Here is a 24,576-nt window from a genome sequence, read left to right as displayed (position 1 = left end):
ATTTTTAAATTTACTTTAGATTAATAATGAGATCAGATAATTAAAGTCCACATAAAAAATAAATGAATAGTACTTCTTGAATTTTTTAACATTTTTGTTAGGAGATGGTCGGCAAAACGATTGGATATAACAAACAACATTGTCTACATCCTTTTAACGTTTTCAAGTAAGAAATTCACAAACAAACGCACACTCAGCAGAGACCATCGTTGGTTTGTGCTTTAAGCGTACATTTTCAATAATCATATTCAAAACAATTAAAAAGTGTTCAAGGTGCTCGATAAATTAATTAAGTGACATAAAAACCGAAAGACGGCGATAAGTAAATTTAAATAAATTACAATAAATAAATCTAATGCAATAAAAATTGTATTAAAGTGACTATTAACAGGTAAAAGGCGAGTTTCAAGAATAAACATTTAAACGTTTGGGGAGTAGGGGAGTATTTATGATAGCTTAATCATAAATACATAAATTATTTTTAACACGTCGAAAAATGTTTTTTTCGTCTATAAAAATTCAACAAAATAACAAATTTTAAACGCTGGTTTTATAACACTAAAAAAATTATGAATACAACTATCGCTAGAATACGAGGAATTGTGTGTTTTTCTACCGTTATATACACAACACACTTAAGTTCTAGAAAAAAAAAAAAAAAAATGCTATAAAATTATATTTAAGATATCTAATATCTGTAGTACATTCGTGTTAACGTTTTACGTTGTTTTATATTACAAAATAACATACTGTCGGTAACAAAACCCGACACTACAACCTATTGGTACTTAGCACGAAAAAACACACACATAAATTATCAATAATTTATAATGGAACATATAAAACAATACCGAGAGGATGACTTAATCCCGTATTACTTTTATTTCGAATGCGTAGAGATAATCCAAACCAGTTTGGGACATTTTAATAATATTACAAAAAACTAAAAACTAAAATTACATAATACATAGGAAACGGTACGCAAAGGCTAAGAATCGCAAGTGAAAATATAATAAAACTTTATGGAGACTCGAGGGGAGAAGGGCCATAGTAGCGCTAAGGTAAGCTAACGTTGCAAGCTTACCGGTATCTGATCACAATCGGTTATTAATCAGCCGATCGTTGTGGAAGGCCACAAGTGCGCCGCTCATTAATCACGGCCGGAGATGACGATCGAATAGTTTCAAAACGATAATAGGACACATTTCTTGTTACAATTTATTATTTATATTATCGTGTGAGAGCGTGTGGGCCACCGCATACAACTGGTCGCTAATAACTATGAATAATACTTAAACACACCATTGTGTGAATAATAATAACACCCGAGACTACTACATCTAAGCACTACTACCGTGTTGTATGCCGCACGCTCGAAGCTCACCGTTTGCCATTAGGATAAGTGCCGTAGCGTGTGCTGGAGTTGACCCGTATGGACGAGGTCGCCCGGAGCCGTTTGCCCGTCACTTATCCGTTCTTTTTTTGTTTTGTTACTACTCTCGCTATTACGTATCGTGTACATTTTTCACACTGTAGCGCACAATGGCCGTTCGTTAAGGTGTCATTGTCGACCGCGGAGACGAAATTCCTGCACCGAAAAACCGACGCGGGTCAAAAGTGCCCGCGCGGAAAAACCAACGGCACGTTCGGCACAGAAACGATATTTTTGAAAATTCTACAAAACTAGGAATTTCACACGGACACCATTTGTCTGACGGAGTTGTCGCCGGGAACCGCTAAACCGCCGCCGTTCAAAATCATCATGTTGTGTTTTTGTTGTTGCTGCTGCTGCTGCTGCTGCTGCTGATGGTGGTGATGTTGCTGTGCGTGCTGTTGCAGCTGAGTCTGGTGGTGCTGCAGTTGGAGCTGGTGTTGGTCAACGGCGACGGCTTTGACTGCCGCCACCATGGGTAATTCCAACTGTTGGTGCTGCATCGTTTTGGGTTGATGGCGCTTCTTGTGCAACGCCAAATGGTCAGACCTAGCAAAGCACCGCTCGCACACTTCGCACCGGAACGGCTTGTCGCCCGTGTGCTTCCTGTAATGACGAGTCAACTCGTCCGAACGGGCGAAACTCCACTCGCACGCCGACCACGTGCACCTGTACGGCTTTTCACCTGTGAACAAACAGCAGAACAAGACTGTTAAAAAATTGTGCCGCACAGCAATCCATAAAAATCGGAACAGTCAGTCGTAACAGTTTGTGTTTACGATCTGTAAAAGTAACAATTAACAATCAACTTTTAACATTCGCATTGTTCTACACAATCCGAAAATATGAATACAATCGGCTTTCGAAAACTCTATTGTACGCGAACTTTATTTCGATTTACGCTGAAAACGCGCACTTGTTACCGGTCGTCAGAACACAACTGAAAACCGCAACAACAATGTTTGCTTCCCACGTTCCGCACGATGCGTTGAAAATATGTTTTAATTGATCTCGAACGGCTCAAACAAATGCGTACTCGATTTTCGAGTAGGCCATCGAAAAAAAATCATACGGACTCTTTCGGAAAATTAACAAACAGTGGATGTGGGACGCCCCTCCCCGCCCCGGTACAGAGACAGTATTTACTCGCGAATTTTTTTCTTCCACTGCTCTCCACCGCCAATATTTATACATATCCGTCATTGTTTCAAGCACCAAGAAGCGACAAGCCCACGCTCAACTCGTTTATTACCGACTGTGACAACAATGTTCAATTGTGTTACTATCCGATTTGGAACTTAACGATTGAAATTTGAAGCAGCCCACTCTCGACGTTCTTGTTATTATTATTATTATTTTCTAAAGCCGGAAAGACGACAACAAAAGGTTGAACGAACGGTCATGGCCCATTCGATCGCAATAATTACAATACATTTTTAGCGGTCCATATTACCACATACCGACGAATCAATAACCCTCTTCGAAAATCAACAGATAAACAACCAAAGTCCACGAGTTGGAAAAATCGGTAAATTTTCTGGTGATAAAATCGAATTGGGTCAGAATCAAATATACGCAGTTCGTCGTAGAGTTTAAACGATCATTTGAGTGTATCAAATGTCAGTGTTAAAACTCCGTGTGGTGTTCGGGACTGCTGCCACGGTGGTAAACATGCGACTTCCTCGGTTTTCAATTAGATTATGCGTCTGTCAAAAATAAAAAAACACAAATCGATTAGATCGTGTTTGGTGCCGCTAACGTTGCACATAGGCCGCCATTGACGGAAGCGACTCACGGCCCGTAAAAAAATAAACAACAAAAACGACATAATTTAAAAAAAAATTAGACTTTCGTAAAATGATAGTCCCGTTGACAACGCGTCTGTTCGACACGATTTACAGCCGCTTTATTATATCTACATGCATAATGTAGTACTCTATGCTGACACTAATATCGAACCCTTGGCGTTGTAATTTATATGACAAAAGGTATTTATACACAATGTGAAGTCATCGCGTAAGCATCGTTTACTATTATTACTATTATTATTATTATTATTATTATTATTTCGGCGTTACCCGACCAGAGTTCCTATACATCACTCGACGTGATACGCACTTTACACACGCAGTTTATAACAGTGTTTTTAGTGGAATTTCGTTTATTTTTTTTTTAATTCGAAACTACTCATAATACGATGATATGGTTGACAATTCAACAGCGTTTACACAATCACTCGAGCGGAAAATTGAACTATCCGGCGACGGGTCTCAGAGACTCCTCTCCACACACACCAGTGAATCGCCAGTTGTTCCGGGTGAGAGTACAGGAAAATTGGCGCTACCGAATCGAGGGGTTGGAAATGATGTGTTCGTTCTTAGCAAACAAATGAGATATAATCTCACAGTTGCATTACCGATATGCATAAAAACGAAAATAATTTCAATAGACGCAAAATGACAAAAATAACACAGTGGTTCGTTTGTGTGCATATTGTTTTTTTATGGCAAACACAATTGCGAGAATTGGCTTTTTTCCGAATAATCAGTACGACTTAATGAGGGTCATTGTGGAACACAAAATCCTCTTCGAGCGACGGATGTACTTCGGATGTGTTCCAAAGAGTTTCGCTTCACGATAATTAATATAATTGTACCCGTGTTGGCTTCACAGAGGTCACGATCCGTCAGCTTATAACTGTTGAACACTGACATTCGTCATCGCCATATCTTGTCATGTTTACTTGGGAATTTATCGAAAGGACGGGCAAATGATATCACCGACACTTACATCAGCACCACACCCTGCGCTTTGGATACAAAAAGAAAATTCGCTCTAATAATTATGTATATTTTACATTTCGTATCGAATTACATCCCGTCGGTACACTTAATTCTTCACACTTGTTGTTGAGGTCGAATCGAATCAAATATTAAAGCGTACGATCGATGTCGGCGCAATACGTTCACAATATAATTATACACTTCTACGTAGATTCATACTTGGCTTTGACGTACAACATCATTTTATCTGTATCCGCCTGTTACATATGAGTAAGATGCAAGTGTATAACACGAGGCATCAGACACTATCTAGATCTTGGCGATGAACATTAAGAGATTCTACATTTAAATTAGACATTATCAACACTTTAGACGGTTAGGTTAGGTAAGTTAACTGAAAACAAGTTTAGTCGTAGTTTTTTTGTTTTTAAGGACACGCGGTGGGCCGTACAAAAATATCTAAATCAACAGTTTAAGGTTACGCACATAGGAAAATAAAGATATTAAGCAGTAATCTGAATAACCAAAGTTGTCAGCATCCTACACGTCAACACTGTGATACATCCCATCTAAGCACAACGCGTTGAGCACATGGTGTGCTTGTACGTTGCCCATCTACAGATAATTTTCAATTTAATACTCAAAAGCGACACTAATATGTGTTTTTATGATTGTCGAGAAATTAGCGACCACCTGACCCTTGTTAAGTACCCACTGATGTCGTTATAAATCGCTGCACTAAATAATATTATTTTACGCGGTGGGCGCGGTGGCGCTTTGTACACAGCTCATGTATAGTCTTACTCACTAAAATAAATAAGAACTCGGTTAGAGCAATGTAGTGCATCTACATATGTGAGTGTGTTTTTTATATGTGCACACTACTAAACGCCATGCGTCCGGTAATCCAAGGCGAAGAAAAAAACATCAAAAACATTTACCGCCGGTGCAGCATGGCGGATCCGGTAAAAAACGACCCAGAATATGTACTTCACGTCGAGTAAGTGGGTAATAATGTTCTTTTAGACTGGTGTAGACAGAAAGTGTGATTGAGTGGGTAGACATTTAAAAAAGACAGCAATAATAATTATTAATTATGATTGTGCGCAGAGGTTCGTGATAAACGAATATTTTGCATGCGTTTCAAAAAACAATTATAAACTCTGAACAAACTGTAACAACAGTCATTTAACAAGAAAATAATGTTCTAATTTTTAACAAATAAATTCACATGATTCTTGCATAACTGGGGAAAAAAACATTATACGTTAATATTAATGCGCAAAGAGAGTATACCTGAAAGAGTAATTAAGCAAAAAAAAAATTTTAGTAATTCTTAAAGTACGCGACCGCATAACATAGACATATGGGTCCCAATAAAACGCAAGACATTATTTATTTGTAAGAGAATTGATATTACATTTGTCATACGCATAAACTATGTTTGATTATTCGTAGAACACAACGAGATATGACTGTTCAAGACAGAAACCCGTTGTTTCGTTTTGCCTACAATAATAATAATAATCATATTCTTTAATAATATGCGGTTGAGTACAAAAAATAGTTGGCGATGCGACAGACAGACGTGACCGGAATACACGTCAAGATAATATGTCTTATATTAGCCAGAAGTGGGAAAATAAATTTATCAACACAAGGAAAAAATGGCTACAAAAAACTATCAGCAATCATGTTATGTGCATTTAACAATATGTAAAGTATAATGAAAAAAAATCACTGATTTTGTATTCTATACCTTTGAGAGCATCGTCTATCATAGCTGTCATTTTATTGTTGGCATAATATGTGAAAAGTTCTTTATAATGTAAAAATACAGCAGCTAGAAATATTATTACTTCCATAGAACTTAACCCGTCAGTTGTTAAATACTATGTTAATACAGCGCCGCACAGGCGTTAAAGTCTCTGATGAAAAGCTACAGACATAACGCTGAAGAGCAAACGCGTGCAACACGTTTAACTTAATTTTAAAACGCACTGTCTACTTAACGTCGAGTTTTCGGTGTGTATACTTGCACAGAGGAATAGTAAACATGAAAAAAAAAACACGCTAGCCTGTACTATTGTCGGCTAATACGATAATTATTATTTCAACAAGATTTTCGACTGAAAGTAACGAAATAAGTGAATCCCCATAAAATTGTATTCAGCTGCCGTTTGTACGGTTTACAAAATAACGTCAGAGGAATATTTAAGTGGACGCGACGTATTTTTTACGAATTTAGTTTCCAAGTATTAAAAAAAATAACAACGCAAACGTTGAGTACACACGTATACCTCCTAATTAATCTCCTCGCGTGCGCGCAGCACACGGTTGTCGCGTGTAGGTGTGAAATTATAATCGCATATTACACTAATGTATACGATCAACTAATATGGCCACGTTAACTCTTTCCGAAGCAATAACGATCTAGATTGTTTTACAATGATGAGATTTCCATCTATTATTACAAACAGCTATTATATTATTAGACGGCAACGCGGGGTGCGCACATGCGAGAATTATCTTTTTTAATTGGTCGGGCGGGACACCTTTAAGATATCTCCAACAGATTTTTTTTCATCGTGGTCACTGCTGGTGCAACATGGAAACCATTTACGGACTTTTTTTTAATACGAACGCATATTGCCCGTTCGATTAAAGTATAAAAACGAATATAAAACACATAAATTAAAACTTTAACGATTTTTTAACGGATTCGACCATTGGCAAGTTGAAATGCCACTTAGTGAAATGACCGCGTGTAAGAGATACCATCAAAGAGATCTTCAAAGACGCCACTCGGATGTCACTCATCCCGGCCGACTGACGCAATTCATCCCGACACGCTATCGAACAGCTATTAAATATACAGTAATAAAACACTTCTTATAAACATATATTAATATCAAATGCGATTGCCGATTAAATTTCGTTCACTTAAGTAAATACACAGAGTGGTCCGGATCCTATTAGCGCACACAGAATATCACGTGTATTGTAATAACGCGTTAGGAAATTAGTAAAATAGCCAATATCTTAATGACGCCAAAGCAATAAACAGAACTGGTATTCGGAGATTGAATAGCATAATTTTAGTATTAACGCTCATCTACAACCCATTCAGTATAAAAATTAAATGACCGTTAACTATAAATTATACAAAGCGTTCTTTGCAATCCATTGACCGGTAAACACTTCTCTGAGAAATATACAACGTGTTCCACCACACATTTTTAATAACTTATGCTCCAGCAAATATTTTGTTTTGCTTTTATCTTTCGATGATTTTTACAGTTTAAGATTAAGGTAAAAGCATATTTTTTATTCATTTGTCTCCAATACAAAATTAAAAAAAAAAAATCGATATTTTAAAATAGCCATTTCTTAGATCTTGAAGAAAATTGTGATGAGTCGATAACGACTTTAGAACAAGTACTTATTGAGTTTGAGTATTTTAATACATACTTACTCTATACATTTAGATGCTTATAACTCAATAATTACTTATCCTAAAGTCGTTATCGACCCATTAAATTTGTTTGTAAGTTAAGAGGATAAAAAATTTTGAAATTTCGTTGATATAGAAAAATAAAAAATTATATTATTTTTTTTCGTTATTAGAGAGAAATAATAAAAATATGCTTTTAATGTAGTTAAAAACAAAAAATAATTTTCAAAATAAAAGTAAACAAAATATTCGCTAGATGAAAAGTTATTAAAGATGTCAAAATTGATGGGACACCCTGAAATTGGGCATGAAAAATAAAAAATGCGATAAATCAAACGCGCGAAACATTTGTAGTGTGATAAAAACATATGATAATTATCCAAAACACACACCTAATTAAGACGACTTTTGTGGGCCACGAATCTACGCATTTTTTTTTTTTAATTCGAATATTGTAGTTTTCTAGGAAACAGCAATTTTATTTGTCTTGCACAAATCTTTGACGTTACGGAAGAATTTGTGAACCGAAACCAACGGACTGTCGTGTATGAAGAAGAAAGCCGTTAAAAACCGCACGTGATTGTAAACAATAAGCAAAAATTGGTGTTTTATACGTTGGCACGTACATAGAGATACAATGCCAAAAAAATGTTCATTGGCTTCCGATCGCGACACACGAACAATATTGTGCAGTACTCCGCCGCCGCACAGTGTACAACGTTATGCATTTATTGTTTTCTTGTATTGTCTGCCGCTGTTATTGTTACCGTATACATACTCAAATGAGCTCATTTTTCGTGTACATTACCGTACACAAGGCGGCGGCGGCACACTACACTATGTACACTGTATTCATAGACCGTTTTGTCTTGTCCAGGGTCGAGGACCTCTGCGTGCGAGCATTCATATGTGTACAACCGACAGAGACGAGCGACGGCTACGCGCGGCCGAGACGACATACTTCCATGAGCCGTTTTTGGCCCGGGGCGTTATTACAACTGTGCGCGTTTGTAAGTCACTGCGCGCCGTCGTAACATACACTCACAAATTAGAGACGTTTCGAGTCGTCGTCGGAGAGCGAAAATATACAGACCCGCGTTCTAATAAATGTGTATATTAAGCACATCCTAAACGTGTTCGCGTGCCAACTACAATCGCCATGCTCGTCTTCTGCGTACCCGTTGATTACGATTGTGTACACATCAGGTATGCCAACATCAACGTGCCCGAAGAATGTACGACACGTGCGTTCAAAGGCAGAGCATTGACGGCTGTGACGATCCCGTAGCACCGTATACTTAAAAAATTATGGATGCGCATTGTTACTTTCTCCGCGTGGATAAATACCATGGGCGCCCAAATGAGTCATTTTTATTGTTACCCAAAACGACTCAAACGGGACGTAGCAAAGAAAAACACTCTCTGGCGGCAGTGTTTGACTAGGATTCAGGCAAATCGAATAGAATAAATGTCCAAGGTTAATACGTTTGATTGACCGACGACGTGGAATGTAAGAGAAAATGAAATCTTGCTAGAAAAATAACTACTACTGAAAATATTTAAAATGTAATTTCATAAGCGTTTAGTGGACGCAGAAAATTACCCGATAAATGGATCGTTTAAACACGTGTGTTATAACTGGATCTGCAATTATGAGTTACGCTACAGCTTATAGGGAAAAAAAAAAACCTTAATTCGTATGAGCGTAGCTAATGCTGTTTTTTTTTTTTTAATGAAGGTTGATTTTTTTCGGAGATTTTAATGCCGCGCTAGTTAATACATCAATAAACGTTTTAAGTAGCGAGCAACGCATTATTTCAACGTGTAAACTTAATTTCAACTTGTAGATAACAGACACGCCCAGAATCGGAAAACCTGTGTACATACGATAGACCCCACGAAATACACGCGGCTTCGATCGTTACACGCGTCACGTACTCGGCGGCAGATGAAATAATCAAACGCCACGTCGGTTCGCGAACATAATTAATCTTTGAGACATCAAAGTGTAGTTCAGTGATACAGTATTAATGAGACCGTTTCCAAAAATACGCTCTGCTGCCGTGACCGCTGCAGGTGATTCCCCTGAAAGTGTTAGTAGTGTCGACGATACGGTCGAATGTAACGCGTGTTCTCGTAGGTATCGCCAAAGAGACGCCGGCAACCGAATGGAAAACTGGTCGCCGGTAGGAAATTGCATTTGTTTTCGATTTCGGACGGTCGCCGTGAACTTCGCAATTTGCAGAAACCCGTCGAGCCTCACACGTCAGCGCGTGTACAGGATGTGGTCGCGCCGAAATCTGGTGGAGCCCGTCTGTTTGAAACGGCCGTACGGTGGAGCCAAGCGATGGCGTCGTCCCGAATCGATTACACGGTTTGGCAATGGTATTACAATGGGGTACATTTGGTGAGCAGCAAAAAAAATATATAACGAAATAAAAGGCTTTTGTGTGCGCGACCGTAGTGACGTCCGTCGCATTACAATAGCGGCGCCTGCGAACTGATACCCTTACGCGGGAGGTGGTAGAATTCATTCATGAAACACGCGGAGGAGACACGGATCCTAGTCGTACACGGTGTAATTGATGCCCGTTTATTTGGAATGTCGTCGTTTTCGTTTGATCCCGCCCGATAACCCTCTAATGGGTTGTACCGGACAATGTTTTTCACTAATACACGCTTGTTGCTGTTTACGTATGCCGTAAATCGTACCCAAAACACGACGAATAACATCGAATCTCACCTGTATGTATTCTTTGGTGTGCTTTTAGATGCGAACTCTTCGTGTAACCTTTATTACATCCTGAAAACACAAATAACACGTACACATGTGAATCGAACCGCGTGAATTCAATTGTGATATTTACCTCCAAAGTTACAGTGGTGTGTCCGCCTCCTTTCCAAGTCGGGATTGTTTCGCCGATTGAACTTTATCGTTCTTTGCACGGTCGACCGGGCCGGATAGGGAGGTGGTGGCGTCCGACGTTTGCCCGGAGATCCCGGCTCCGAAATAGGAGGCGTCATGGGCGCCACTCTTGGGAAATACCCGTGATGGTGATGATGCTGTTGGTGATGGTGATCATGATGATGATAGTGCACGTGCAGGTACGACGGGGTATATAGTCCGGGACTGGCCACGCTTTGATATTCGGGGCTGTTGGCCTCGGGAGCTTCTACTTTGACGTGAGTCACCTGCAACGACTGATCCTCTATTGGAGAAAACATATTTGGATCCACCACCTCATTCATTTCGAACCACGGCGGCTCCTGCGAATCGTCCGGATGGTGGTGATTGCTCAGATTTTGTTCGACCGGTCTTGGTGCCAATCCGGTCGCCTCGAAGAAATCGCACATCACCGGCTCCGTTCTTGATTTTACGACTTGTGGATCTTCTACCATAAGTCCTTGCAACATGGAATCGAAGTCGGGACTCTGAGGAAAAAATAAACATTTAAAAAATATGTGCGCATCACCTGGGACTAAACTAGATATTAACTAAAGAATGTAAATTATGTATAATAATATGGCCTATAAAAACTTCAAGGTCATAATAGCTCTTTGTTTTTTATTTAATTCAATGCATTGTACAATAGGAGGTGTAATTTATTACTGCGATTTTCCACATTGAGTACATACACGTCGGGTATTGGATATAAATTGCGAATATAACCGCAAATTACGCACTCATGTTAATAGGCATATTTCAAGTGTTCTATTAATTTTATGGGTACAAGCGGTAAATGTTTTTCAAGACAAAGTAAATGGTACTTCTGCAACATTGTTTCGTAGATAACGCAACTGTAGAGCATTTTAAAGTGTACTGCAGAAGTGAAATGTTTCTCGTGATATAGGGACCTGTTTTATTCCTAAATCAAGTAAAAAAAAAACGTGTGTAATTCATAGAAACGATACGATTAAATTATTATTTTGCTTGAAATAATTATTCGCTCAGCATAAAATCACTTCCTCGTGTAATCTGAAGCCTAGAGAAACATATTCAATCACTTCACGGTATACCTCTATAACAATTTAAAAACGCCACTACGAAATTTAAGTCTCTCGCCGTAAGTTAATTCCAATTTTACTTGAAATATATTTATGATTTTAATGTTAAACTTACGGACATTTCAACACACGTTTGATCTACAAACAATCATCGACTAAATAATAAAAAATCATAAATTTCGTCATTATTAACTTAACATAAAAAATGTTCAATTGTATAGGTCTATGGGAAAAAGAACGCGCATTCAAAATTATTGTATGCAAATATCAACGTGTAAATATATTCGCGTCAAAAAGTACACGGAAATTGTTTTTGTCAACAAGTATATAGATCTTCTCATAAAATATACACAACCGCCACGTTTTGACGGTTATAACACCACTGAATCGTGCCGACCGTGGGTCGTTTTTTAATGATTTCGGCAAAGTAATTTATCGCGAATGCTTAAAACTAAGACACGCGGTCGTAAATCGCGAATTCTACGCGTGATAGCACTTAAAAAACGTTGAAATTACAATAAACAGTACAACAAGGGTATACCCATTTCACCAGCAGTAAGCCGATAAAACAATAAACATTATGACACAAGAAAGGTTTGTAATTGCACGTGCAATACCGCGGATTGCATTTGTCCTCTCGTTTCATGATCCTTTCCCCTTCTTCTCCGAGTATAATATGTATACCGGAATCGGTAATTACTTGAGGCTACAAAACAACTTTATAAACTACAGCATATTAAGTGACTATATAAGTTTGCAACGGTCGAATTGCGGCAATGTTTTAGAGGTCCCAAGCCGACAACGTAGTTAATATACTACCTACAAACGCAATAACAAAAGCGTCGCTTCAATTTTACCCGAGTTGCCCGTGCCATCTGTTGTGATATTGTGCAAGGAGCCGCAACCTTGTAACAAATAACTATATGTTTTCGGAAACTTTAACGACTTTGATCCATTTCTGCTGTTGGTACGAGACACCCACGTGGAAACGTCGGAAACGCGTCGTCCAATTATAGACTGCGGATTTAATATAATTTCAGTGTATTAATCACGGCAAAGCACTTGGGGAACTACTGTGTGTGAACCGTCGAATACCCGACTTTTTTTTTTGTCATCCAGTTAGACGTCATTAGCTTGTACGTCAACAAATCTAATGATTAAATAATAGACGACACAGGTCACTTCTATTCATATAATTTCAGAGCATGTCGACGCATTGTTTTGCCATTTTTTAGGGTTCTTTGTAAACACAGCAAAGCTCTAGAACTTTTATGCAGCAGTAGAGTTATTTTTAAAATACTTAACGGTACCTACACATCACGTTGAATAACATTATTGTAACAATAGTCGATGACGCGTTCGGATACTACTGCAGCGCCAATGTCGCGGTTTAATTACATAAATGTCACGGCTTCACGTGCGTTATTTGCTTTGCACAGTTCGCGGTCGGCATCCAATAGCGTTCAATCGTATTCGATACGTGTAAAAAAATAAATAATATTATACACGCTGTTCGACGTGTTCGGAATACTATTGTTTTTTAATTTTTTTATTCCTTCTGAACAAATTCTAATGTACCTCACGAACGATTACAACAGCCGTAAAGCGAATACTTGGCACGAACCTCCGTTAGGTAGCAAATTGTTTTATCCACATAAATTACACACGACATATCGAGAATATTTGTCTAGCGCTGCGGTCATTCAAAGAAAAACAGTCAAAAACAACAAACGAAGTGGTAATAGCAAAAAACAATCCATCGACACAAAAGTGTCGGCGGCCTATTGCGAAACGGTGTTGGGAATTACACCAACTACACCTAAACGTCTGTAACCTTTACATAACAATTACTGTAATGATAACAAAATGCCCTGATCGGTTGTCGTTGTGCAAGCCTGACTAACGTTATCTACACCCATTATCGAAGTAAATCGCACACAAAATGAAGCAGAAGTCTTGTTTGTCGAGCGACTCTGGGCACCTTAAGTGTATTCAACAGGTGTATACAATATGAAAACGCCATTACAATCTGCCAGCTATAGTGCACTGCTGCTGCTGCTGATTGATGGCGTTTTAATGAAGTGTCCCAGCAGTGCCACAGGTTTCTCTCGTCGAGTACAGAGGAGGAGAAGCAAGGGAAGTCGTTAATGTACAGCCTCGAACTTGACGAGCGCACGCATGTGTCTTAGCATTATATTTAATGCGGTTGACCCATTCACTTTGCACCACATATTTTGCTATGTAACGTCGAGGTCTGTGAACAGCAGTTTCTATTACGCAAATCGATAGAACTTAATGTAATATTTTCATTTCTTCGAAAACGTTTCAAAGTCGAGTGTTAAAAAATAATAATTGACGAAACAGAGCTTGAAGTCTGTGAACGTTGATTTGTTATAGTTTTAAATGACTAATGTTGTCACCGGCTTACAGTCGGCGTTCAACGATCTCAGGTATCAATTAACATTCGTAAAAATAAGAAACGACTAGCTATTTTAAAGCACAACGTAATATCATGTCCGCACATGGTGTTCGGTTCATGACCGTGTAAATGACTTTACACAGTGCGAGTATCGTATCGGTTGCCATTCCGCGTGGCGATTTAATACTTTAATTGTACGCACTTTATGTACACGTTTTATAACACACAGGAAGTCGTTTGGCGTGCACATTATATTTTTAATTGTCGGAACAATATTGTGCTGCCCGGGCGCGTGTCCATGTTAATATGTTGCCGACTATTGTCACCTCCCCACGCTGCCGCATTGCCGTCGCCGTGAACATCCACAGGCAACCCACAGCGGTTGAGTGGATTCTCTTGGCTCTCGGACATTTTTTATCGGACACGCGTGTACCCATACGAGAATTCTCGACATGAACTCGTGTCACATGTCCAGTTGTATATATTTACGCGTACACGCGTTATACGTACAGGTACACAAAGCTGTAAATAGCGTGTTCACCTAAACGCGCATACGACAACTTCCTCAATGACCATACACGCATACAATCTCTTAAATTATCGATAAAGGTTACACTGCAGTAATATACCGAGCTGATATATCTTGAAAATTTAAACCCTATCGCATAAAAGTACAGGACATGAATTATATTTTGTCATCGGTGCACAAGACCTGCAAATTTATTTGACGCGGCTGCTGTTATTCGCGATCAATTCGTTGACTCTTCGGCATATTATAATCGAAACCGGTCCGCTTGTTGGATTACCTAATTTCCTGTTATTAACCGTTTGCATCGCGCGCAGGTTGTTTAACAACAATCGGAGTGTACACAACAGTTTCAAAGTACACATAAATATGCACACGAGCCTCGATTAGTAAATATAAAATAAAATTACGACGTCCGTTAATGGAATGGTTTCCCGTTTGCCGGGTTTCCGTTTTTCAAATGGAATTTATAACAAAAAACGCGCGAGCAATCAAAATGCACGAGCAGAGTCAATTTACATTTTCTTAGTCATCTGTGAACAATACATTTTGTACAAGCGTCACATTCTACTCCGATAAAAAAAAAACGTTTAAAATATTTATCTTATAATAATCTTTAGTGTCACGAAATCACCTGACATATGTGTAACTTTAATATGTGTACTTTAATAGCAAAAAATTTTTTAAATTTGAAATTAAAGAATTCCTAAAAGAAAAAAAATTACATTCACAACACATGTTAAATATTTTTCGACGAGAAATATAAAACAAAAACAGCATAAATATAAAATGCTAAAACTTTCTCAGATATATTAAAAAACAGATCAACACAATCAATTTTTTTTTTTTTTCATAACAACTATAACTAAGTAAAAGTAGAATTATGGAAAACATGCTGAGAGCAAAAAATATGCTTATGGAAACACTTTTGATGTTATCTTGAATAAAACATTTCATGTATTTCTAAATTGTTTTTATCGTCAAACACTGGCTTGGAGTAATGGTCATTTTTCATTATTAGATGAGAAAGATAAGATATGTTTAATAGAACTTTTTATTTAGGCCATAATCGATAATTGTTAATTTAAACTTCTTTTTATTACGTTGATTATTATACAACAATAATAACAAAGCGTTAAACTCGATGAAATTAGGCAAAGCTACTAAAATAACACAACACATTAGATTTTTGGTAAAATCATTTCGTTAGTTTTATGTATATAAGAAATTTTTAACGAATACTATGAATCTAAAGAGTTTTGCTAGAGAAATGTCTACTTTATCGTGTTTTGCTACTGAATGGCATCAAAAATCAAATGAAAAATTCAATTCGATTCTATAATAATTAAATTATTTAAGAAACGGTCAAGTCAATTAAGTCAAGTCGTAAAACGTGAATGTATAATTTGTTAATCTTAATAATTTCAATTTTCTTTTAGTTGAATCATTAATAAACAGAGTTCAAAAATACGCATTATTATCATAAAATAATATACTGCGGTTTGATAAATTAAATTCAGTGTTAAAAATATGTTCACTCATTTAATAACGAAAATAAAACGAGTTTTTTTCGTGTAGTGTCTCGTAAAATAAAAAAACTCGAAAAATTAAAAGAACACATTGAAATAATATAATTTTATTCTCTTTGTATGCAACTCGTTTTCTTTTCCAAAATTGTCGTTTCATGTAAATGTACTATTTAAATTTAATTGATACGCCGGTGATACTGCTCCCCATCAAGCAATAAAATAAATTTATGGCGGCGTTTCCAAGAGCATTTGACTAAATACATTTAAATGTGTTTTATTGTGTACTTCGTTATAAATTATTCCAAAATTTTGAATCCCATAACAGATCCCACTTGTATGATCGGTTGGACTTTTCAGATATCATAATGATAAATGATCATCGCGGTAATATGTATCAAACGAAAACCGGATAAAAATTTTCACAAAACAATCACTGGGAATTAATAGAAAAACAGTGTTGGTATAGACGACTGTCACATTTAGATCTACGATTTCCTGTGACGATGCACGCGGTGACCTTCTTTTTAGTTATGCAACACAACTATACGACTTACATTTGTGTTGTGTGCGGCAACCTTTTTACTGTTGGCCACGATCGGAGGATAATACAGCTAATACAGATCGTTCACGATGGAGAAAAGTATTGGCTTTCTGTACTTTACAAGCCGCAAATTGTTGCGAAAGACGACATTTACGTATTTGAGATGTTATCGTTAGTGTTGTTGCACCGCGGCATAAGCTGTACGCGAAAAGCTACAAATAATTGGTAGTTGTGCATAACTGGGACGTGGCGGTACAGATAGCAAACACCCGTGAGACAAGTGACAAGAAAAACACTCCGAGGATAGGATCTGATGGTAATTTATTTGTCATTACAGAGCACACTCGACATTGCTGTAAACGGAAAGTGTGTCGCAAAAATACGGAGATCGACCTACTAGGATTTTATTTTTAACATGTCGCAATTCAATGTAAAATTATACACCCCTTTAAATGTAGTAGGCAAATGGAAAGAAATGTCAAAGCGAAAATTTCCGAGGAATGCAAACGACGAATTATCAAGAAATTATCGACTTCCCATACAATGTCCAACGCGTACCGCAGATGACATATCAATCATACTCTGATAAAACTTAATTTCAGTAAAACGACTCCTAAAAATTAACATAATTAAAGTGATAATAGTCAACTCAAGTTCATAGACCTGACATGCGTTTATAAACATAACCCGTAAGTAAATGTCACATTATTTTGAAAAAATAAATTTCAAGAACAGCGTGAGACCTCTTTATTTTAAGAACGCATTAACAGCACTACTAAGTTTGTTTTTAATTATATTAACGACATAGCAGCAGGTTCTGTGTTGTGTTATTGCATAAAATCGTGCACTCCTCTACAGGACACAAGAGAAATAATAGTTGGAGAAACGTTCTTTCTTCGTTATGAAAGCGTTCTAACCACTTTTTTCTGTTATAAATATTAATGTGCTATTGTTGGAAAAATTACCATATAATAATATACTCGAGAAAATAATATACTTTTATTAATTAACGTGGAAGATCAATCGAATCAAAGCATTCATGCTTTATTACAACAGTTCTAGGAACACGAAGAACTAAAACGTTATTTTAAAATAATATCCTTCATTTGTATATCTCAACTTTTTAATTATTCATAATCTAAACATAGGAAATATATTTTAAGTCAAATGAGCTAAAACAAAAACGCCGACACTTATACCGATTCACTGTGTTATCGCACGTAAACGGTTTTATCGTTGTATGAGTTATTGATTAGAAATTTTGATGAATTGGTTGAACCAATCATTTTTTTCAAACTAAATGTAAAAGAAAATCGCACGTTCGATCGCGGTATTTCATTTGTTAACATATCTCTAATGTGTTTCAGATATTATGTGCAAAAACGGTAATCTACTCTATGAACGATTGACGGCAGAAACGTCGGAAACCAGTTTTAAATAATTAATGCCTTAGACTGTATAGTTAAAATTACAACCATAAATTATGATTTAAATTCGCTCAACTCAACGTATTTGTAACTACGCTGTGGTTAAAAAAAATTATAGTTGCTCGCTTATATCAGACACGGGAGGCTTCGGTAATATTTCTCCCAAAGTTACCGTTTTAATGTGATTTTGCAAGTACCATTAGCAAAGATTAGGTCCGACGCTCGCGGGCACATATCGTTGTTGTGGTTTTTTTACGCAAGTCTTACTAGCGATCATCGCGTTGCAATAGCACTGTACAGACATTTGCTGTGCCGACTAGGAATAAAAAACGCGAGTGACATCTCGTTTGCTCGGGACGGGCGAATCAGGTGAATATTGTCGCCGTAATTCATTTCTGAAGATCGGACGAGACAATCGGATGTTCTGACACTTGGGGCGTCGCATCTATTGTGTATACTTGTGCCCGACAAGGCACGTAATTACACGATATTGCACCACATTTAAGTCGTTCTTATTGTTGTGTCGTGCGTTTACAAATTTTGTTTTCATTATTATTGTTGTACGTAAAGCCCACGAACGGCAATTTTTAGTTCCGTCGTGGAACTACGAGAATTTCATTTTTCATTGCACCGAAGAACCCACGCGGTACATTACAACGATGTCACACCGCCATTGTTTATCATCCGCGGATGAGATTTAAACACATGTATGTATTTTTATGCAGCATATTAGTATGCGTCAGGATGGGAAATTAATATTCCGTTTTTACTCGTGTCGCTGTAAAACAGTTTATACAAACGAATAAAAGCATCGCAACGATTTTTTCTTGTTTTCGGTAATTTTGACGGTAACAGCTATTCGTCAAAACTAAGCAAACGCTTCGCGACCCAACATCGAAGTTTTTCATTGCTCTCGCATTTGTCTTAACACGGCAAATTCAATTTCTCAATTATTTACCAGTTAAGCAAATAAAGACTTGAAAAATTGCCAATTACACTTTACGTTATATTTCAACGGACGTTTAATTGGTAAGTAATAACGTCCAATCAATCGTCACTATTTACCAGCTATTAACTACAACGTAAAGTGTTCCGTTATGGTCAAAAGGACCCCGTGACGGTTTTGGGTGGGCGCTAGCCAAAAAACCAATTACGCCGCACTGACATAACATTTAATGAAAACCTATATTTTCCTCCGACCAACGTGATATTAGTGGCTACCGCACATATGATACACGCGTTTATCTAGTTGACCGCAGAAGACGTCGGACCGGTGGGCGCGTTTCACAACAAAAATAGATACGCAGTTTAATTAGATTAAACTTTTTCAACTACTCGTACGCCTACAATTTGGTTTACAGCAGCAGCCCACTTCCGACCTCGGACGTAAATGCTTTGCGCTATCGTGTAATCCATTGCGAATGTTTGTCGCATGCAGTTTGAGCAAGGTCAGTACGGCGATGCAAGTTCAAAGACATTGCGCCGCGCGACACACGTCAGCCAATGTACGACGGGTCGGATGCGCGTTATGGTAAAAAGTGGTTGGTTAATGTCACCGGCGAGCAATATTGTAATAATTTATTTGCCAGTTAACTGGCACTAATCGAAAACGGACAGTAACCGTGACTTACCATATTCCCCGGTGGATCGACTCGTCTTATTGCGACCTCGAGTGCAATTCAAAAACGCCAACTGAGAGGAGAGCAATGATCGCTGTTCGTCAAGAGTAATGATCGTAATAACAATAACACGCGCGTAATGTCTGCCGATGTTTCAATTTTTACGAAGCTCGTGCAAAGATATTGTAATAACAACGCGTATTATCTGCCGACGATCATAAATCGACCGGCCGACGAGATTATGACGTGACATCGCTTACTTCATGTCCGGGACAGAGACGTTGGTATTTTTTATGTAGAAAAAATAACAGATGCGGGTGACGATAATATGTTAATTTTGTAGTGCAATTCTCAATCGTACACCAAGTCGTTTGGATTGTTCACGTCATAAAAAATTACAGTCTTCTTCTTAGTTGTCGTTCCGTCCGTCAATCGTTTGTTTTGTTTTTACGAGATTAAAAGGTTTTTTTACCCTGCTACACTGTGACTCGAACAATTTTACGCTTGCACACTTTCACGATGCACATAAAAAACGGCTGTTTAGTACTTGAATAATAATAATAATGCCTAAAAGTAAGTGCCTACTACTAAGTACAGCGAGGTAAAGAAGAACTTGTGCGGACAACACAATTACTTTTAGCTGTGACCGCAGTGAAATGAAAAATAGAGTAAACGAAATTATCATAACGCAGTGACGTCACCCGGGGCGGCCTCCTTAATTATTGTGTTTTTCTCGTTTAAGTAATCTTTCGGACAAACAGTTTTGGTTTTCAATCTCAACTCGGTCTGCCGGTAATGAGCTCCGGATAATACTCACCTACGTTTATTCATTTCCACTGCACGGCCGATAGCCGCCACACGGGTAATATTATGAACGCATTTGTATGCAAACGATAATAACATTTGTGAACGATAATGATAATAATCGTACACTAATAATAATAGTAATAATAATAATAATAATAATAAGTGTACACTGAATCTTGACAGCCGCTACGAGTATCGTTTGCCGGAGACACTTTTTATTCGTATAATGAAATTTGATATTGTAATTTCCGAAGATTTACATCACTCGTGAAACGGTTGCATGTGTTAACGTAATAAACTATGAGCGTGCACGTTATACGTGTGCGTATTATTATTATTATGTTTAGTATTTTTATTTTAATATTTTTGGCTGAGCAATAAGCTTCACGTAGATTTCAAGTCGTCAAAAAACCGGCGCATAATATACTGCGATTTACGGCCGGGGACAACCATATAAACTACTAACGTGAAACTGGAAAATAGTCACGTCGAGGCAAAAAGGAAAACCATTTTTGTGAACCCGAAGAGTATTATATTAATAACACAGTCGCGACCGAACTGTAATAAAATGAAAAATAATGTAAATAACCGACTACGGGATTCTGTTATTTCCGAGACCATTTCCAGTGGCACTTGGTCATTATCATAATTTTCTTATTTTTTCTCTCTCTTCGAGCATATTTATAAGTGTAAACAATCGATAGTGGAACACACGAGGCGCAATAATTTAACTATGACAGAAAAAACGTCATCTAATATGTAGTACATTTAGTAAAAAACGGAATTTATTGTCGTACTCTTGGCCGTATTCTTCTGTCGACTAGCGCGTGGGGCCAACTGGTCAACGGTTGGGTTCTTAGAGGATTTTAAAACATCAAACTTAACCAAAATTATTCAACTCATATACTCCTCTGGCCTCTCCACAACATACATTCTCGATATACGATAATTATCGAAGGTACTATTGTTTTAAACTTTCTTCTTGCTCAAGAGGCAATATAATTATTATTGCTGTAGTTTTTTTTTTTTTTTCATTAACCGCTCACCGCCCACGACACTTTTTATCGTGCAGCTCGCGCGAAGACCGGTTTTCTCTGTTGTATGCTAAATTTTTTACCGCAGTAATTATCCTGTGCCGCGGATCAACGCTGTGTATATTAATAGTCGGCATCGGCCAAGGGTATTGTTTTTGCTACGAGCGCGCACGCCATATTGTGACGCCCACCGTGCAGATGTAAAACAAAATATTACATTATAATTTCCATGCCTGAATGTTATGTGAAAAATAAATCTGTTACCGAGTACTTATAGTTAATCGTGAACGCCGTGTACTATGAAGTTTTCGTAAGCTAACTACGTAAATTATATTTTTGACACACTACCATAATGTAATTGGTTTGTTTTTACAAGAAAATATCATACTGCCAACGTTAGCAAACAAAGTATTCACATATTTCCAAGGATTTAATTAGCGGTGGCAACTCATATATCTCGCATATTAATCGAATAGAGGACAATGCAGTATGCCTAATGCATTCGAATCTTTTGAAACCTTAAAAACCGGGTAAATAGAAATTCTTGATTTTAAATTCATAACCCTAATAAGTTAGTTAGTAAAATAAAAAACTGGTAAATACTCGTGTCATGGTTTTGTATATATTTTTTATAATATTTATATCTCAGTTTTCTACGTGATATGGATCAGAACAAGTGGTTTCTTATTTCAATTTCTTCAGAGTCCGTTTGAAAACGTTTATAATTGATTTGTATACATAACAGAACGATATACTTTGAGAACACACTACCGTAAAAATTATTCGTAAGGTATGATAATATAATGGATGCCAACAAAAAATTAACATGATAAAATATTCGAAATTAATCTCTTTAAAATCTCTTATTAAATATTAATATTAGTTCTATACAATGACGACTTCTATATGTATGTAAAATAAAAAACAGCAAGTAGATTAAAGTGTCAGATAATTCGAAGTAATACGAGTGACGGCCAGTTTCTGATTTAAACATTTTTGCAATATGTTATGATGTCAGTTAAACATTCTTCTGAGAACTCAAAAGCGTTGTTCTTCAAGACCCCGGGACAATTTTCTTCCTCTCTTTTTCGCCAGTGTGTACTCAGCTAAAATTCTTGTAGGGTACATACAGCCTACGGCTCTATACAATAAATTATTGCCAGACGTCTTATCCAAATCAACGTTAATATCTAGAAAACCAAAATATTATATGAAAAATTATGCTCGGCTGTGATTCATAAACCCTAGTGATTCATATCCGTTTCTAGACTTGTGCTAATGGGGGACATTGCGCACACGGGCAAAGTTTCCAGCACAATACTGGTATTTTACATATACAATAACACATTCGTCGAGGCCGTAAAAAATTGCAATATTTCAATGTGCATGTTGCACATCACATACATGTCGTTATATTGTTTCCTGTGAATTGCTTGCGATAAAGCGATTTGCATGAACTTCTTTCTATTGTACCGTTTTTCTGCGAACCGTTTGATTCTCGGCCATTTTTTGTGACACAAGGACAGTCTATGTATTGCCTACCTATCACATTTAGTTTCTAATTGCGTCTATTGTGCACATCATTGCTCAAGTGAACGCACTGATCACGAAATTCAATACTATCATGCACAAATATAGCGATCTTCGATTACTCTTCTAATTATTTTAGCCCAACTGTTGGATAACGAACAGGAAAAAGCAAATAACAATAAGATCAACGCATAAAGTTTTCATATTTGTGAATATATACTTTTGGCATTAGTCACTATAAACGTCATTATTAATCATCTTGCAATGACATAATCTATTCGACATGTTCTTTTTTTCAATTCTCATTACGTACGAGACATAACTGTGATAATAAATGTAATTTAACATTAATAGTTATGACGAACGGTTTGTGACTTACTCGAGTACATGTTCTGTATAAACAGTGCAATAAAATAGGATATTAGAATAAGATTTTTTAGAACAGTGGCAGAATAGAGAAACGAGAAAAATGTTTAGCATAATTATTACCTATTAGCTTATATTATTGTGTACAATAATGAACCTAAGCTGAAACTTTCACAAGTCGTAAACCATTGTCCGGTAGTTGTACCAAAAAAAGTTTAACGAGTAAAAAAGTTTTTGTTAGCAATCTAAAGTTATAATAAAAAGTTAAAACAAATACAAAAGATATTTGAGTTCTAACCATTTGTTTTCAAATTTCACTCGTTTTCTTTTCATTTTTTTAGACTTCATACAAGCAGACGTATTAGCCCTGTGATGACTGATAATATGTATCATGTTTAATTATTAAAAATTGAACGTCTAAAACAATGTTGTACAGTAAATATCACCGAAAATCAACTCATACTCTACACATAGTCTGCATTTCTTATGAACTACGAACTGACCACACAGGCTCGAATCTTTTCACATTGAATATACAAACATTTCTCACTCGCTTTTTATTAAAATAAACGAGATACCAGAGGCAATTATCTAGCGAGAAACGGCAGCTTGCCGTTCTAATAATAATACATGTAGGTAGTTGCCGTAGTAAATAATAACGATTACTACTATTATTATTAACAATGTAATAATTTATTTAAAATCGTATAACAAACCCGATTACCACCGGAGTGCATGCTCTCTTAAACGGTTCTATAATGATATTATCATTTGGCGGCGAATGATGTATGAAGAACGTCGACCAGAGGAAGGAAAAAGAAGCCATACTTATTAATAACCAGAAATGCGTTCCCTGCCGATAATTACAAATGTATTCAGTGGTCGTGTAATTATGTGATATTATAATAATATTAATAACATATACGCTACCATCGGCGATGGTTTTTCAATTGAAATTATTACCTGCAGAGTATACCGAAACGATAGAGACTTCATAAATACTGCACAATAATGATAGTGATCGAATTGCCAACTCGAACGAACGTCACCTCTGATGTACTTAATAAAAATCTGATACCCAATAGTTCAAGGAAAACAACTGAC

The 24,576-nt window shown here is 37.0% G+C and overlaps 1 protein-coding gene across 8 annotated transcripts in view; it reads right to left on the bottom strand.

The window, feature by feature from the left end:
- Positions 1 to 351: 351 nt before the first annotated feature.
- LOC126896652 (Kruppel-like factor 1) overlaps positions 352 to 24,576 on the bottom strand; it is a 60,339-nt gene continuing 36,114 nt past the window's right edge. For 7 of the 8 annotated variants that reach the window (XM_050669641.1, XM_050669728.1, XM_050669883.1 and 4 more), the window contains 3 exons: positions 10,537 to 11,101; positions 10,413 to 10,472; positions 352 to 2,117 (listed from right to left, as the gene is read on the bottom strand). In XM_050669641.1, coding sequence (XP_050525598.1) covers positions 1,693 to 2,117; positions 10,413 to 10,472; positions 10,537 to 11,101 — 1,050 coding nt within the window. In that variant the 3' untranslated portion in view covers positions 352 to 1,692. Of the gene's footprint in view, positions 2,118 to 10,412; positions 10,473 to 10,536; positions 11,102 to 11,789; positions 11,822 to 24,576 lie in introns of those variants that run through there. The other variant, XM_050670218.1, reaches the window with a different exon arrangement.

Source organism: Daktulosphaira vitifoliae, unplaced genomic scaffold, assembly GCF_025091365.1.
Source record: "Daktulosphaira vitifoliae isolate Bord-2020 unplaced genomic scaffold, ASM2509136v1 Scaffold_1, whole genome shotgun sequence".
Taxonomy (NCBI): domain Eukaryota; kingdom Metazoa; phylum Arthropoda; class Insecta; order Hemiptera; family Phylloxeridae; genus Daktulosphaira; species Daktulosphaira vitifoliae.
The sequence above is the reverse complement of the archived record's forward strand: the minus strand, read 5'-3'. Positions and strand labels throughout refer to the sequence as shown.